Raw genomic sequence first — 17,311 nt, forward strand, 5'->3', positions numbered from 1 at the left:
TTTAATTAGATGTTGGGAATGAGGGTACAGGACTAAGATTTTCCTGAAGGCGGTTAAATTTTGTAAAAAGGATGTCGGTGCAGATTGATTGTGTAGTTCATATATATTTATTAAAATCTTACATGCTAATATATTCACCCAAAAAAAAAAAAAAAATCTTACGTATTAATATAGATGTGTTAATATTTTAATAGCTGGTAAATTAATAAGTTAAAATGTATGGATGAGTTAATCTAATGTATTAACATGCCACCTAAATTTTAACTATGGTATTATCAGAAAATATACAAAAAAAATCTGCATCATATAATTGATCCCCAAAAGTTTTGTTCCTTCACCCTGTTTAAAAAAAAAATTTTTAAAAAAAGGGTTAATAATAACATAAGAAATTGTTGACATGAAAAGAAAAAGAGAGGAACAATCATTTTCATTGGGTTATAGGGGGAAAAAGGTAAATATTTGATCCAAAAGTCTATCAATTTTAATTAGTTTCTCACAGCTAGACGGTTCTTTACTTAATATTATAATTATTTTATAAGTTTGTGCGGGCACTAATTAATGGTATGGATTTCATTTATTTATTGTCACTTGTCGGGGAGACTTAATTATATCATAACTTTTACTTCCCACATCCATATTACTGAAAACCTAAATAGATCAATTACCATGCTCCCTAGAATAAAACCCAGAAATTGAATGAGAAGTTATATCTCATAATGGAATCAACAGACAGAAAGTTATATCTCAAAGAAAAAGAAAAAAAAAAAAAATGTATTTTCAACTTTTTCTTTTCCTCATTGTTTATTGTGCTTTACAATATGGCTCACTACAATATAACTTACACCTGATTTTCTATGCACAATATGCAATTCCCTCCTGTTGCTTCTAACCATTCTCTCAGACAGAAGATTTTCCAAAAATAATACAATATTTACACCTTCGGAAACTCATTTACACGACCTATGTCAATCTACCCATTGAATTCATCCAAATTTCTTTCAAAATGCTTGTGCAGGTCAGTGCTTGGATTTTCAGGTTCTCTTATAAATTTATCAAATGCCGAGATCAAATGATGGTGAACTAATTAGACCAGGATTTTGTGGCTGAGGAATTATCTTTTGTTCCTGCAATGACTCTGATTTATGCTTGAGAAGCAAGGTAGCCTGTGCTTCGATAGCATCGAGATCAATATCCTCATAAAATTTATCATCATAAAGTATGTCCGAATTTGCTTCGCTCTGCTGCAACTGTCTCCCTTCATCCTCAAACTGAAGTTGGAATTTTTGCTCTAAGTTGATTACAGGAACAGAACTTGATAAACAAAAGCTTAATTTTCTTTTTCGACTTTCGGTCTCTATACAAGCTGTAGAAGGCACGACTTCTATGTCATTTTTTATTATGTCATGATTTATTTTTATGGACTTTGAATGCCTACTGATTGACTGATGTGTGGAATCGGCTTGAGGCGTCTGAAGAAAGCAAACTCCCTTGCCAGAAATACTTCCAGAATCACTTGTCCTGGTAGTGGGAGCAACAGAATCAGGGCTAAAAGTGGAAGAACAGCTTGGAAGCCTCGGTATTGGTGATTGGGTGAGCAATGAACGCCTGTTGAAGGATGAACATTAGATTTCAAAAATGCAAATTTACCACCATAAGAAGCTGAGAAGAAAACTGAGTGAAAATTTGAATTGACAAGCCTACGATGCTCCATGCATGGTTTAAATTATTGTAACATTTAAAAGAAAGAGAATTTGCTAGAAACCTGTAGATTGCCATCATGTCAACCCTACTAGTTTCAGATTGAGTACCGGCAGATGTGGGATTTATCCTGTCATCTATAAAACTGTTATTTGAATCATTGTCCTGGTCATCTTCCTCATCATCAGAGACACTTGCATCGGTAGAAACCCTATGCAATAACCACCAAAATGAATCAGCATTGACATTTCTCATAAGATTGCTTTTTCTGCAAGACGATAACTTATATAGGGTAACATCATTAGCAATTCATTTCCTAAATAAAAGCAAATGTATATTCATCTATTTTAGAATGCTTTCAAAGGGCATAAAATTTGAAAAAAAAAAAAAAAAAAAGAACTTGGGAAAATTAAATTTTAATTAATCATCAAGTATAAGCTTACTCGGCTTCTTCTTCAATGAAAGGTCTTATTGCATCATTATCTTGCTTCCTTCTACCTGGAAGTAACATGTTTGTCATGTGTAGGTCAATAGTTAATAGAGCTTTTGATGTTTTCAACACATAGCAAACCCATAAAACTTGGCAAGGAAGGTAAGGGTTGTATAAACAAACTAATAAGAAGAAACAAACCTAAATGCTGAAAAAGGTAAAGTATCAGATGTACCAGATATATTATTCAAGATACCTCTTTGATGCTTACGATGAATTGCATGGGGACTTGGAAAAGATCTTGAAATCTCCTCTGATGGGTCAGAGGCAGCAGTCTTTACACTGTCCAGATTCTTAGTTGTTTTATGATCCCCAATCTTGCGCAATCTTTTAAATTTGCGTACTGGTTTTACACTTTCTGTCTTGTCTCCAGAACTTAAACGCCAATCTTTGCTACAGCTATTGTTTGTGACGTTTGCCAAGGGACTTTTGACTTCCTCTAAAATTGGGGAAGAGGAAAAACACCCTGTTATGTTGGCAACTTTGTTCTTATTAAGTTCAGGAGTTTGAATTTCATTATTAATAGGATGAACAGAGATTCTTCCACTGGTATTACTGTCTGTATAGACCAGTTCATTTTTCCCAGGACTTGAAGTCTTCAGCAGCATTTCACTATGTGCTTGAGTAGGTGAAACAGCATCTGGACCAAGATTGTTCTCTCTTCTTTCTCCATTTGATTGTCCTACACAATCCAATTGTTATGGAAGGAACTCTCAACTCCAATTTAATTAAAAAAAATATCATAGGCAAAGATTTTAAATTTTTGAATCAAGATACAACATACATAAATGGTAAGGAGTACCAACCACAGTTATTGATAGGAGACTCAGGAACAACACCAGTTTTAATCATATTTGTTAGCCGGGGGCTGAACTCAGTATCTCCAAAATCATTACTGTAGTCATCAGGCAGCAATGTTGAGGCCTTCATTTTCACGCTACCAGGTGTTGTACAGTTACCATCTCCATCCGAAACAATTCTCTTTGAAATTGGAGTTTGAGGAATATGCTCAGCCTCTTCAAACGTATTCTCTTGCCATGCATCTGAATGGCACAATATAGAAATAGGAGTTCCATTCTTCATATATCTTGTAGGAGAAGTCATTAGATCTCCTAGAGCTCCTGCTTCTGCTTGAATGGTTAGGTCTTTATGCTCTTCAACAGAAGCCCTCAGATGGCGAGGATCTTGATGTGAAGAAGTTACCAACAAAGTATTGCTTGTTCTTGTCTTACTGGGATGTGAAACTTTTCCGAAAGGAAGTAAAGGGACTGTCACAATTATAACGTTTCCATCATCATCAACTGATACAAAATCTGAACCAAAGAGATAGGAGTGCCCATGAGCCCTTTGGCAAGGGATTTCACATGCACCATGCTTCTCCTTGGTTTCTAAGTTCTTAGTATGTGATATTTCAGGTCCCAAATCTTTGGCTTGACAATTTTTCTCTGACGAATGATCAGACAAAGGCATATCTGCAACAATATTTTCAAGTTTATTGGATACAAGCCAAATAACAGCATACCATGACTCTTGTACATAGTTATTGCTGAAAACAAGAAAAATAAATAAGTGCTAAGTAAATATTTACCATGACGCTATTAGCCACAATATTACTTATATAGCAGTCTGAAAGAGTAGCATTTAAAAATCTCAATGCTAAATATTAGTTGCAATTTGCAAGTAGTCCATTCCACAAAATTCATTAGAACACAAGAGTCTGGAAGCTTGGTGCGGGTACTTAAAAGCTAGAGGAAACAAAGAAATATACCTATGATCTTTTATTAAAATATATGTCCTAGTGTAATTTCTATTAACCAAGTGCTGGATACGTATATTCTCAATTAACGAGTACATCCTGCGAACACAAGTTAAAGGTTCATACCTTTTTTGTTCTGTTGTTCAACACTAGTTTCCAAGCTTTTCTCTAAACAGACTTCTTCATGCTGAATCCAGTGAAAAAATCAGATAAGCAAATATAATGACCAGATAATAAGACAAAATTCTTAGCACATGAACTGAACTTGGACCTTGAAAGGAGAAACTTTGCTGTTCCCAGCGAATGATAGTTCTTGTAAGTATTGCATTGTATCAATCAGTAGTCTCGTTTTAAATGAATGCATCACTTTATGAACTCTAGAGGGAAATGTCTGGAAGTGAGGAAATGCAATAAGGGATGGTTTCCATGTAATATCACCAGGTGGGTGAAAATACTTCGCAATTAGATTAGTCTCAGCAACAGTAAGTTTGTCTCTAAAAGCAGGTGACTGCACAGTAGCATCATCTTTCACTTTTTTTCCACGACGAACAAATTGTTCAATTGAAAGCTCAACAAATTGGACTTCTGGTTTGTAAATGTGGGGAATCTGCGATAAAATATAAACTAAAAGGTCCATAACAGAAAGTTATAACACTAAATAAATGTTAATGACATTTTCAAGACCCATTTGATACTGATTATTGATTTTGGCAGTGTAAAAAGTAATTAAAAATCATTTTAACAGAAATGAGTGTCTTGTAAAATTGACTGTATCTTAGATTATTTTATAATCATGTTAGTCTTCACAACAGTTTTAAGATGCAGGCAGGAAATAGCTTCTTGAAATCTTTTCATGCATAAGAAGGCGCCTTCTGTAATAAGATATTTCAAGATACTCATCTCAACCTCATTTATTATTATATTCATGTCAAAACCCACATAAATATTATTTTTTGGAAAAAAAAAAAAAAGAATAAAAGAAAATAAACATTAACTTTGCTCCCAGTACACGCTCAATACATATTGTCAATTATTTTATCATTCATCTATCACAATTTCAACTCAAAGGAATTCTAAAAGCATATTTTACCAGATTCTCAACTAATTTATGAGATAGATTTGATTTTTCCTACAGCATAATTAACAGTAACTTTTTAAAAGAAAAACTTACAGGAATACCAAATTGTCTAAATATCTTACCATTCTTGGGCTAGGATGAAAATTGAAGCTATTCATCCCCCCATTTCGCATATGTTTCCTCACAGCCTTGCTGTTTGCTTGTTTTCGCATGTAACCTTTCAACTCTGATCCTTCACAGGCTAAAACTAGTAAAACTTGTCAAGGAACTACTGAAACAAATTGAACAAAACTATTAAGGTAGAGGGAAAGAATTAAAGAAAAGCTATTGTACGCTCTTGTGTATTGCACCTAGAAATCACTCCAAAAATTACTATTCATGTAATAAAGGATATCAACTCGTCCATCATGCTTCCTTCCAGTCCTCCCCATTCGCTGAATCATTCTCAATGGGGACACATTAGCATCAAAGCATATTACAAGATCAACTTCCATTATATCAAGGCCTTCTTCGCCAATAGATGTGGCAACAATGACGTTATATCCACCAGCCCGAAATTTCTGTTTGAAAAGTAAATAAGCCAATGTGATGCAGTAAGAAAAGAAATGAACAGTGTCATAGATACCTCCAAAACAGCCTGTTGAACTTTTTGTGACTGGCCTTTCAACGTTTTTCCTGTAAAAATATATTGTCAACAAGAATGACTACTAAATTCCCAGCAACCATAGGTGATAATAGATAACAAGAGGAAAATAAAGGTAAACTAGCAACTTCAGACGTATTCCACTGTCATTAGGGACATTTTTCATTAGATTTCAGTTACAGAAGAAAAATGGTTAAGAGTATGTAAAACTGGAAAATGTTTACTTTCTACTTGTTAAACCTATCACCTATGAACTTCTAACAAATTACAAATGCATTCACAGCCCTTAGCCGTACAGATGTTTCATAGGAGAAGTCACATCAATGAGAAAAGCAACACTCCAACATTTTTGACACAATAATAATAATAATTGGAGGGAGTTATGCAAAATGATAGCATGTGTGGTAGAAATCAGCTGTGGACACATGAACCAAACACATGGTTTTTTTTAGAGACATCCCTACATCAAGTCATATATTAATCTGCGACATGGGCACCACTAGGTCAAATAGTAGAAAGAAAGCTCCTTTGAAACTATAGACAAGAAACTTCAAACCTGAACTTTGACCAATAAACTGGGTAGCTCTAACTATATTCCCAATGTTTGACAATGCATCCATTATGTCCCTGTACATTCGGATCATTAAAATTCATAAATAAATTTTCCAATCTCAGAGAAAAAGTATATATTGAATGCATGTTATTATATTAAACTTAATGACAGAATTTTCACCTGACACTTCCTCTAAAATTTGAGAAAATAATGACCCTTGAATTTTGTGGATCCTTCAATTCTGCAGGCACATAAATTATCATATTTACTAAGAGCCCAATAAACCTGTCAATCGTACTTGTATTTTACATAAAAGATCAATTATGGATATAACAAATGTTTTAGAAACTTCTATGTGCTAATTACAGGACAAATTAATAAATTGAATAGAAATTATCTTAACCATGATCCAAAACAATAGTCAGAAACCTTGCTCAAATATAAGATAAACAACCAAGACTACCTGAACCATAATATTTAACTTTTCTCAAATGTGACAGTAACGACTTGAATTGTGATGATCTTAAACATATCAAAGGGAAATGGTATTTAATTTCTAAACTTCAGGATTCAATTCATAATTCAGCCACAAAAAGTTATCCCCAGAGTAAAGATGGATGAAATTTTCAGGTCAATTAGAAGGAAACGTTTTATTTATATTTTAATTACTGATGTGAATCAGCAACAAAGAATCAAGTATGGCTATCTACAGGAGCAACTATTATACAGATAACAGAAGCATTCCTGGAAGTAATAAGATAGGTTTTATTCTAAAAGGATAACGATTGAAGACATCTTAAAAGTAAGGAAAAAGAACCATTTAAACCAACAAAAATTGAGAGAAGAAAAAATGTGGCAAACAAGCTTATGATAGCAGGTGATTAACAGAAATCAATCCTTGGATGTTTACCTCAACTATCCAAAAGAAAGAAAAATGGAATTCATATACTAACAGCTAGTTTGAAACCCAAGACTTGCTTTCTTATAAATAGAAGAGTTCACATATTCCCCGAAAACAATGGCATATAAAGGATTTGAGATTATAGTGATTATTACAGCATTAAAAAATAATAATAATAATAAATAAAATACAGATCTAATTTCACTGACTACTGAAAATTAAAACTAGCATTGCATGGCACAATCTCAGCAAGATTATGCTCCACATACTCTAATTATTTAAAAAAGATAACGGTGCACATACTGAAATGATCAAGCAATACTTCTAACATTTTGGATAGCTTTGGACTTGGAGCACCATGAGACAAGTTTTGCTGCATTAATAACTTCACTTTCAAGAGATCTTCATTTCTACTCATATATCTCGCAAATGGCCTGAATGATTAAATTTCAACAATTTAAAGAAGATAGTGATAAAAAATTTAAGTGCAAGAACATATGTGCTTCAATTACTAAGTGAAAATACTGCTTTTAATAGATTATAGACTGACTAATTTCTTAATGCCATAAGATGGGATGACAAGGTTCCTTGAATCTGTGTTTCATCTAATTAAGATGGTAAAGAAATGGAGGCTACACAAGAACTAACCCTTGTCTCAATTTCTCTTCAAGCATCTCACATGCTGGCCTTATTCCATGGCTCGACAGTAGCTTGCGAATGTGGTAAAGAGTTATAAGTACTCCAAAATAACCTTCCACATCTCCATACTTCACTGGGGGAAGGTCTACAGGAGGTGCTTGACGAAATTTGTCTCTTGAATTAAGCAGCTCACATGGGCTCAACTGTCCAACAAACCAACAGGGGGAAAAAGAAAAAGTGTAAGAAGACCCAAATTCAAATGAAGATTCTACTAATGACTAACAAGAAGTGGCAGAAAGCCCAAAAGACCATACATAATATCAACATAAAATTTCTAGGTTCAAGGCAACAACTAAAAATATCATCTGTGGGAATGGAATTGTTCATTTCAAGAGTTGAATAACAAATAAGACGTAAGAAAATTGCATGGTCATAACAAACACAACAAGCACAATTTATTCCATAAGTCCTAGAGCTCCTGAAAATAAAACCCACAACCATAACTTTGGCCATTTCTGTAAGATGAAAGTCTAATAATAATGACATTAAGGTGTAGAGGGATGTCCATAATTTCTGTAAATTACCAAGGAAATTCAACTAAAACAGACATGTTAATAACTCACAAGAAGAATATTTACTACAATGTTGATAAGCAAATGGTCCAAATTAGAATCGAAAAGCAGAAGAAACAATTCAATCTGGAAGAATAGAGATTTCCAGCTATAAGTATGTGAATATAGAATATATGAAATCATACAGTTTCATAATCTCGATGCTGAAGAACTCCAACTGCAGAAAGCCTGGCAACATATGGACGTATTACTTCCAAAATCATTTTATTTATCTCAACAGCATCTTTGCCCAATGCAACCTAAACAACATTACAAGTTATATCTGTATTAAACATAGTTCACTGATCAAATACTGCAATACACATGAAAAATACACATACCTGAATTAACTCTATTAGTTCACTGATCAAATATTGTAATAGAGACATGAAAAGTACACATACCTGAATTAACTCTATCTTCCTATTATGAACATATGGACTAACATCATGGTCACTTTCATTACGATATTCCAGTGTTGATATGTGCAAGTTATCAATAATTTGCTGGATGGTCTGCTGCTTTGCTGAAGAAAAGTATAAGTTATAACATAAAAACGTACCATATTGAATGCACTTTGGAAAATCAAGTACATATCAGCAACTTACCTCCTGGTGTGGCTGTCAAAGCTAATATTCTCAATTGCACCGGTACATCCATTAACTACAAATTTAGACATTCACCAAAAGGAGGAAAAAAAAAAAAAAAACTGTAGAATATCAATAGTGAAACCTAAAAAGCTATATCCACAAGTAAAATACCAAAATATCTACAATCATATTAATTTAGCAAGATTATGGGGAAAAAAGTTGTGACAACTAACCTTGCGGATGGCAACACAATAAGCATAGTTTCCCATTGCTCGATGAGCTTCATCAATAACCAATAATACCAAGTAGTTGACTAAACATGTTCCTGCAGCAAATTACTCTGTGAACAAATTCCAGTGGCATAAAGACTTCGTAAAAAAGAATTATTAGAAAACAAATGGATCATGAAATACAAATTTTAAAGCAAAGCCTAATTAAAAAGGAAATACTTAATATCCACCTTGCTACATAAATATTTGGTAAAAGAGAATTACTAATTAACTATAAATGCAATTGCCAATGATTAATCATTCAATCGAAACATTACTAACAAGTAATATTATAATCTTTCATGTAAACTATGCTTTAACAATAATTCCACCATCTTAACCCGGCATTTAGATATGAGATACTGATTTCAAATTACGACAAAAGGAAACGACATCAACCATCTTTCATTTGCTTCTTCAAAGTTTATAACATTGTTTTAAAGTTATTGATCACTTTCAAAATGGTTAGTATTAGCAGCAGTACTAGCCACCTAGCCATTATCTTCCTATTAGTGCTATATTATAAACAAAAAGTTAGAACTACATAACCAAATTGTACTACTGTTTGGAAATTTAGCAACAATCTTATGGAGTGAATAAAAAAAAATAAAAAATTAAAATTCAGCAAAATAGATAACAACACTGGCGATCCCAAAAGTGTAAAACTGAAGAAAAAGAGAGACAACTTGCCCAAAACTTAGAGCAGCAGAAATACCATCTTGCATTGCTAAGAGGTTTAATTTCATTAACATTAAAAAAAAAAAAAAAAACAAAATCAGTTCTGGAGGTAGCTTTTCATATCTTATATATCAGTAATTCTAAAACATTATAGATATAGAGTTTACAAATTACAACCAATGTTTTGAATCTTTTTTATTTGGCTAAAGTATTAAAATTAGACTTGTAAGCACTACGCACCTGTCACCTAACTTTTTATAAACATGCAAGAATTCCAGATATAAAGGCAATAAAATCCCAACCACTAAGCATGTGCCGATTACTGTTAAATAGGATTCTTTCCACAAAGTTCAAACCTGATTAACAATATTAAGCTGGATTATAAACCTCAGTGTATGAAGAAAAAAATTAATTAAATACTCCATCCAACCCTTTTTTCTTTTTTGGTTTTTTTTTTGTGTGTGTGTGTGTGTTTTTTGCTGTGATGTCAGACGTCTTCTTATGCATATTAACAACAATATTTCCATTGCAGTAGTTACATGCCCACTACTTATAATGTTAAACTTAATGCAGTGTAGACAAATAACCCTCCAGATAGGATTTACTAACTGCTCAATTGCAATCAGCAAGATATTATTGCATGGTTCAAATATTACACACCAGATTGAATATCCTTCTCCAATACTTGTGGAGTAACAAAGAAGACTCGTTTGGATTTCCAAAAGCATGCTCGTTTTGTAGGATTTACCTGACCTGTCAAATCGATTGTCCAATCCTGCAATTCATTTGATCAGAAACCTTTATCTATATATAAATGCACTTGATAAAACAATTGTCCAAGTGAAACTCAAAATTTATCAAACCAATCTGTTTGACAAATCACAGATAGCCTTACTTGTGGAATTCCCACGATTCCATGGCATGCTTCAATTTGCTGCATGACAAGTGGTCGAGAAGGTGCAGTGAAAACTATTTTTCCTGTTGTCCAAAGACCAATCTCAATACTTTCACAATCTTACAAGGGTAAACTCAAGAAATCCACAACACAAGGTATTAAAATACATGAAGAGATTTGTCGTAATGAATGACATAAAGCTTCATGTCAATTCACTATGACAAATATCTTCTATGTACTTTTGCAATATAAATTATAAAATCATCCAGAACTACGCAAACCCGGAGCATATAATTATACCTCAAATGTCTCATTTAGTCAGTGCTCAGTTCTCTATTAGGAATTTAAATGAGAACTAAACAAAGTAACAGGACAGATATCTAAGCACAGGATAAAATCACGTTACTAAAAAGGCATCTTCCTTGGTTGGATAAATCTTGTTAGACACAAACGCCAACTTTAAACCAGCTTTAATTTCTCTTCTTCTTCTTCTTCTTCTTTTTTTTTTTTTTTTTTCACTGTTTTTTTTTCCTTGATAAGGAATATAGCAAGTTAACATGATAAGCAATCGTTTAACAACAAATGGAAGAATATAAACCAAATTGGAAAAGCAGAACATTACATTGAAAAGTGAGAAAATATGTTACTTTTTTTGTCATCATTCCTTATAATATATGTGGTAAACTATTTTTGTTTTGTTATTAGTGATAAATTGTGTTTAAGAAGCACATCTTTGTTAATATTACTCAAACCACTAAACCATAAATATGAGAAACCACTCTAAGAGCAGAGGCACAGTTTATTATTCTTTTACAACTCTCTTCTTCTCACAAGGTATCAGAAAGGAAGATCTATCCACTGCCACACTCCATAACCCTAATTTCCATCATAATGATGCAAGGCAGTTTTTGTTCATCTTTCTTCTTTTGAAATGTTTTTTGTGAATTCTGGATGACTCAACATGTATTCATGTATTAAATGATTCTTCCATATCACAAAGTTTTGTCTCTTATACAAATATAAAAACGTGATGAAAAAAATCAACTGCCTCTGTAATAAACTGGCTACCTTAAGAATGCTAATCCAAGCCCTCTTTGCTGTATCATATAAAAAACAGACCCTAACCTTAAGCCTAGAAATCTTGCCTCTTTCTGTTAATATCCTTCCAAAAAATGAAAAACCGTCAAGCCAAATGATAAATAAAACATGAAATGTATGCAACTTGTTAAAAAGTACAACGAGAATTAAGTTACCATCTGGGAACCATCGGAAATAATTGTACATAACAACTGCAGCAATAAGAGTTTTCCCAAGTCCTGTTGGCAATGCCACTAAAGTATTTGAAAACAGTGCTTTCTTTGTAATCGCAAGTTGATAGTCACGCAGTGGAACATTAACTGCATTGAAAGTAAAATGTAAGATAATAAGCTCATGTTAAGTAAATCCCACATGTGACATGCCAAGATTAAATCATACTTTTATCGCAAAAAAGTTTTCTAAGCCAAAGAAAGCAAGATAAATCGAAACAACTTTTCAATTGTACCACAAAACCACCACTGATGACAATAATTCTCCACAAAGTGTGCCCAGCACACTAATTCTCACACACTTCCTACAAGGGCACCGATCTCTAGCGTACTTTCTTACTGGTACACACACCAGCACACACTGTTAAATCTCTCAAACACTTATTCTATATTCCAGCACTCATATATCCAGTGGTTTTACTTTTAACTTCTAATAATGAAGCCCAAATTTTCCTCTACTAGCTAATCATGTAGGATCTTTGCTTTATCCAACTTCAAGTTTCCTAGAAAACACAAGCACAGTGGCTTTTGGAAGAAGTGTTTAGGATAAGAGAGTAGCCGTGCAACTCAAAAGATCTCCATTTTGTTTGTTTGTTTTGTGTTAAAAACAAAAGATCTCCAGTTGATGCACAGAGATGGTGTTGACTTGAATGTTGGCAAAAAGAACAAATAGTTTTAACTAACTCCACAAAAACCCCAAAAGAAAATAATCAAAATCTCATTTTGTTTGTGTTAACACCTAGAAGCATAAACCACAAACAAAATCATGAAACAATGATGGTCAGCTTGTCAATGTGATTAAAAACGTAGTAATCCTTGGTTCAAAAGTATGAATTTAACGCCACAAAAAAACCAAACAAAATCATCAAAAACCTGAATCTTTATTTCAAATCCCAAATTTGAACTTCAACAGCCTCCAACTGAATCCACTTGACCACAACCCAAAGTCTAAAAATTTCAAAAATTTAGAACATGCCCAGTTAGAAAATTTCAGAGAGATTGTAGAATTAAACCTGGGTATATCCAAGTTTTGGCTGCCTCAACATCAATTTCAACGTCGCAAACCCTTTCATCACGACGTTCCCCAGTATCCCAACTCCTCTCCTGTTGAGGCCTCGGGACCTCCTTCGCAACAAACTCGTGGAGCGTGGATTGCCTTGAATTGCTGCCATTCTTCTTCTTCTTCTTCTCGCTCTCGTGTTTCTCAAAGTTGCAAGACGAAGAGGAGGGCTTTCCAGTTTGGCATGCCACATCGATTTCTCTCACAGCTGCCTCCCAATCAAATTCCTTCAACCCCAGAAACCAATAAAAATAAATAAATAAATAAAATTCAAGCACTTTCCCAAAAACAAAAAAACAAAAGAAAATAAATTTGAAAATGAAAAAGAAAATAAATTTGAAAATGAACTTACATCATCGTCGTCTTCGACTACGATTTTGGCACCAATGGCGGAGTCCATTGAATTCGGAGTTGGGTTTTTTTTGGGTAAATCTGATCTGAGCGCCACTGAGAGACAGATTGGCGGCAAAACTTGAAAAAATGAAAAGCTTCCTCTTAAACAGTACTCAGCAAGCTGCCCATTTTTTTAATGCTTTTAAAAATTGAAACGTTTAATTGTGAAAATATATTCCATATATTAAATTCTTTTAAAAAAGAAAAAAAAAATTTATATTCAATTTAATTTTCATTCGCTTTATCAGTCACTCAATATTAATCATTTAAAAATAATTTTTTTAACATTTTCTTTTATATATAATTATATAAATATTTCATTAGAGTAGTTATGTGTATAAGAAAATTATTCAATAAGTTTGTTGTTAAAATACAATTTTCTTTTTCCTATTAAAAAATTAAAGAGAAATAGAAGATAAAAAAAGATTAGAAAAAAGTTGATTTTTTTCTTTTTTTTTTAAATAAGATAAATGTTGATTGAATAAATAATATTTGACAAAACACCATGCCAAACCCATAGATTTATATATGATTCTCTACTAATTCGAAAAGAAAAAATTTATGATCATATAAAATTCAGTGGCATTTTTTTTTTATTTAAAAAAAGTAATTATGTATCACACAAAACAAAATAAATAATTATTAATTATTTATTTTAACAATATTTTCTTAAAAAGAAAAAGAAAATAAAAAATGAGAGCTTTTTTGTTTTTTCCATATCTCTCGCCGTTGGTGTGCGCAGATATAGAGAGAGATCAAGAACAAGAGAGAGAGAGAGAGAGAGAGAGGGATTTCAGACATGGCGTTGAACAACGGACTGAGATCCGCCGCCAAGCTCATTCAATCTTCTAATCCAAAGCTTGGTCAGTTTCTTTTCCTCTTCGTCTTTCTTTTCTTTTTTCTAATTTAGGGTTTTATAATATATATATATTTATATATATGTGTACTGTGCTCCTCAATAAGCTTCTTTATATGAAAATGCTAATCGTAGGTTTTCCTTCTTCTCTTTACCCTAGTAACAAACGGAACACCATTGAATAATTTCCCAATAGACTCGTTCATTAGCTTGCGATTCCTTTTTTTTTTTTTTTTTTTAATGTAACTGTTTTGACCGAATGAAAATTTTCCCTTTGGATTTTGAGCCTGTTGAGAACTGAAATCGAACTGTAACTGCCTGTCGTGTCCCTGTTTTTGAACTTGAAGATCGATATATTCATTCGTAGTCTTCTTGGGAAGTTCGACGAATATTCATTCTGTGAAATTAGATTATAGGATGATGATCGTAGATATCCCACGTAGTTTTGCTGAGAGATGTAGTAGTTATTCCATGGTTGAATTTCTACAAAGTTTCTTTTCCAGATTTTCACTAAAGGTCAATTTGTAGAGTTGGAACGTAAAGAAAATAAAATAATATCTATGTATATACATATATATTATGCCTGGAGAGAGAGAGAGAGAGAGAGAGACCATATAGATTGAAACTTGCAATGCTATTGAGTTATGACCAGTAAGAAAATTTTTTTGGGTATTCAGTGATTTTAGATTCAGAAACTGGTTGCATGGGTTTGGATTTTTGACCATATATGGGTGTAGGTGGTTGCAAGGAGGAGGAGAAATGAGAAGATCATGGTAGGAATAAATCAAAATTGCATACATTTTGTTAATGAAAATTATATATTTTTCTCTTAAAAAAGACTTGTTTATATTGAATCAAAATCCAAACAAAACAAGGACAAGTAAAATACTACAATTGATACTTTTGTGGGCACATCTAGCCATGTATTTATACAGCTTGAATATTGGGATGGAACTACTTTAGTGTGCTAGAATATAATTTTAATAAAATTATTGTAACATCTGGACAATATGAATAGATAACTAACTAAACAAGTAAATAAAAATATGAATGTTCATAGTAAATGGTTTGGTGATGATTAAATTCAGAATGCTTGCATAACTTAATGATTATTTGGAGTTTTATGATATGATTATGAATGGTATATTTCAATATTAACACATCTGTACTATATGATATCCTTTTTCTAGAATGCCTAGCAAGCAGCATATCATTTCATTAGTTTAAATATGCCAATTTAAGATTGCATTTGTTATTTTGATTTTTGGATTTAATATTATTTTAGAGTTTCTGTGTCATCAAATGTAGTTTGCTTGGGGTTTTGTTCATTCCTTAATTTGGGGGTTTGGTTTTATGCCCTGTTTTGGATTGTACTGATTCTTATTATTAGTTTAATAGATTAAGGCCTGATAATGACTTGGAATTACAGAATCCTGCTCCTTCCTCTGTGTTATTCTCTTCCTTTAAGTTTCTCTTTGCCCTAATTTGTCTCTCTCTCTCCTCTCTTTCATTGCTGTAGAGCTGTTTGTTCATTGGGAAGATTTTCCAATTAAATCATCAAAGTTTATATTCTTCTCACTGATTCTAGATGGGTTTGAATTCCTAAAGCTAACTGCTAAAGCAAATACAAAGCTACAAAGATGAGAAATAAAACTTAGTATCATGAAAATACCCACAGCAACCCCATGGCCAAACTATATCCCATCTGCAACACATCTATGTGTAATGATAGATACAATTGACTTCTGAATAACCAGAAATCACATGTGGAACCCAACTGCTTGCAAATGCCAAGATTAATTTGATAACTGAACTTCTGCCTGCAGAGCAGCTCAACTTTCAACTACTCAATTGCTTAGTTGGTATACATTTGTTATACTGGTGTTAGAGATGTATAACATGTTATGTCCTATGCAACTTAATTTTGATTGGAGGTGGAGGTCAACATAAAGTTACCATTGAACTTTGCTTTCTGTGCATATGCTCGCAAAACTTAAATTGTAAATCATTTTTTTTTTTTTTTTTTTGCCAGTATACCAGAGTCTATCTAATTTCATTTGCTTGTTTTAAAGTATAATGCTTGGCCTTTGGGCCGTAGGAGCATCCACTGCTGGTATTCAACTAGCCCTTGTTAGTGGAAATTTCAACTGGAGGGAGGGAGGGAAGGAGGGAGGGAGGGGAAGGGGCTGTTGATGTCCGATCAAATAGATTTTGTTATCATTTTATTGGCTTGTCCTGTTTCTGTTTCAAGTATTGATGGCAGTTTGTTGTCTTGGCCTTTGAAGCAGGGATTAGAGGTTTCCACTCAACTGGAGTGAGAAGGATGGGAGGAGGACATGGTCACGATGAACCACACTACCTTCATGCGAAGCATATGTACAACTTGGACCAGGTGAAATATCAGAAGGTGAAGATGCCTCTTGCTGTCTTTACTGCCTTTAGCATTGGCGTCGCCGTTCCTGTGTTTGCTGTTATTTTCCAACAAAGGAAGACTGCATCAGCTTAAGTTCGTCATAAAATGCTTCTTGTCTGCAATAACTGGGATGGCATTCAACTTCCTTTTTATTAGACTGGGTTTGGTTGGTTTACAGTTCTTGGATTTTTATTGTCTTAAAACTTCTTCTGTGTAGAGGATATTTCTTACCCGGTTGCTTTTAACTATGAGCTACCATGAAGTTACTGCATGAACGTTTTGGATTGGGACTGCAATCGTTCTTAGGCCTCTTAAGTTGATGGGTTATTTTATAATTTTTTATTTTCTGAATTCCATAAAACAACAGGAAATCTTGGGAAAACAAGTTTGCCTTCTTCTCTGCAAATGGGTGAGTGAATATCAATTGATTTGGTAATGTTTTCCTTCCAAGAGGATCTTATTTACTTTTACGTAATGTGTT

The 17,311-nt window shown here is 33.1% G+C and overlaps 2 protein-coding genes across 8 annotated transcripts; one reads left to right on the forward strand and one right to left on the reverse strand.

Annotated features, from left to right (window-relative positions):
* Positions 1-760: 760 nt before the first annotated feature.
* LOC107421582 (DEAD-box ATP-dependent RNA helicase FANCM) lies at positions 761-13,707 on the reverse strand. 7 transcript variants are annotated; one of them, XM_025074616.3, is made up of 23 exons: positions 13,521-13,707; positions 13,122-13,395; positions 12,055-12,198; positions 10,802-10,884; positions 10,567-10,681; positions 9,193-9,284; positions 8,978-9,032; positions 8,774-8,895; positions 8,516-8,629; positions 7,768-7,961; positions 7,423-7,553; positions 6,399-6,459; positions 6,222-6,292; positions 5,648-5,697; positions 5,417-5,582; positions 5,145-5,272; positions 4,216-4,551; positions 4,071-4,131; positions 2,995-3,660; positions 2,385-2,870; positions 2,142-2,196; positions 1,763-1,909; positions 761-1,605 (listed from the first exon to the last, which is right to left on the reverse strand). In XM_025074616.3, exons 1-23 carry the CDS (start codon positions 13,566-13,568, stop codon positions 1,053-1,055), a joined length of 4,152 nt encoding a protein of 1,383 aa, XP_024930384.2. In that variant the 5' UTR covers positions 13,569-13,707; the 3' UTR covers positions 761-1,052. The 7 variants fall into 7 exon arrangements, with proteins under 7 accessions (XP_024930384.2, XP_048332059.2, XP_048332063.2 ...); XM_048476102.2 differs by lacking the exons at positions 13,122-13,395; positions 13,521-13,707 and adding an exon at positions 12,982-13,106; XM_048476106.2 differs by lacking the exons at positions 13,122-13,395; positions 13,521-13,707 and adding an exon at positions 11,870-11,963 and having other exon boundaries at positions 10,655-10,681; positions 12,055-12,175.
* Positions 13,708-14,259: 552 nt separating this feature from the next.
* On the forward strand, positions 14,260-17,172 carry LOC125422893 (uncharacterized). Its single transcript, XM_048475350.2, has 2 exons — positions 14,260-14,424; positions 16,706-17,172. Exons 1-2 carry the CDS (start codon positions 14,361-14,363, stop codon positions 16,921-16,923), a joined length of 282 nt encoding a protein of 93 aa, XP_048331307.1. The 5' UTR covers positions 14,260-14,360; the 3' UTR covers positions 16,924-17,172.
* The last annotated feature ends 139 nt before the right edge of the window (positions 17,173-17,311 follow it).

The sequence above is a fragment of the Ziziphus jujuba genome, chromosome 5 (genome assembly GCF_031755915.1).
Source record: "Ziziphus jujuba cultivar Dongzao chromosome 5, ASM3175591v1".
NCBI lineage: Eukaryota > Viridiplantae > Streptophyta > Magnoliopsida > Rosales > Rhamnaceae > Ziziphus > Ziziphus jujuba.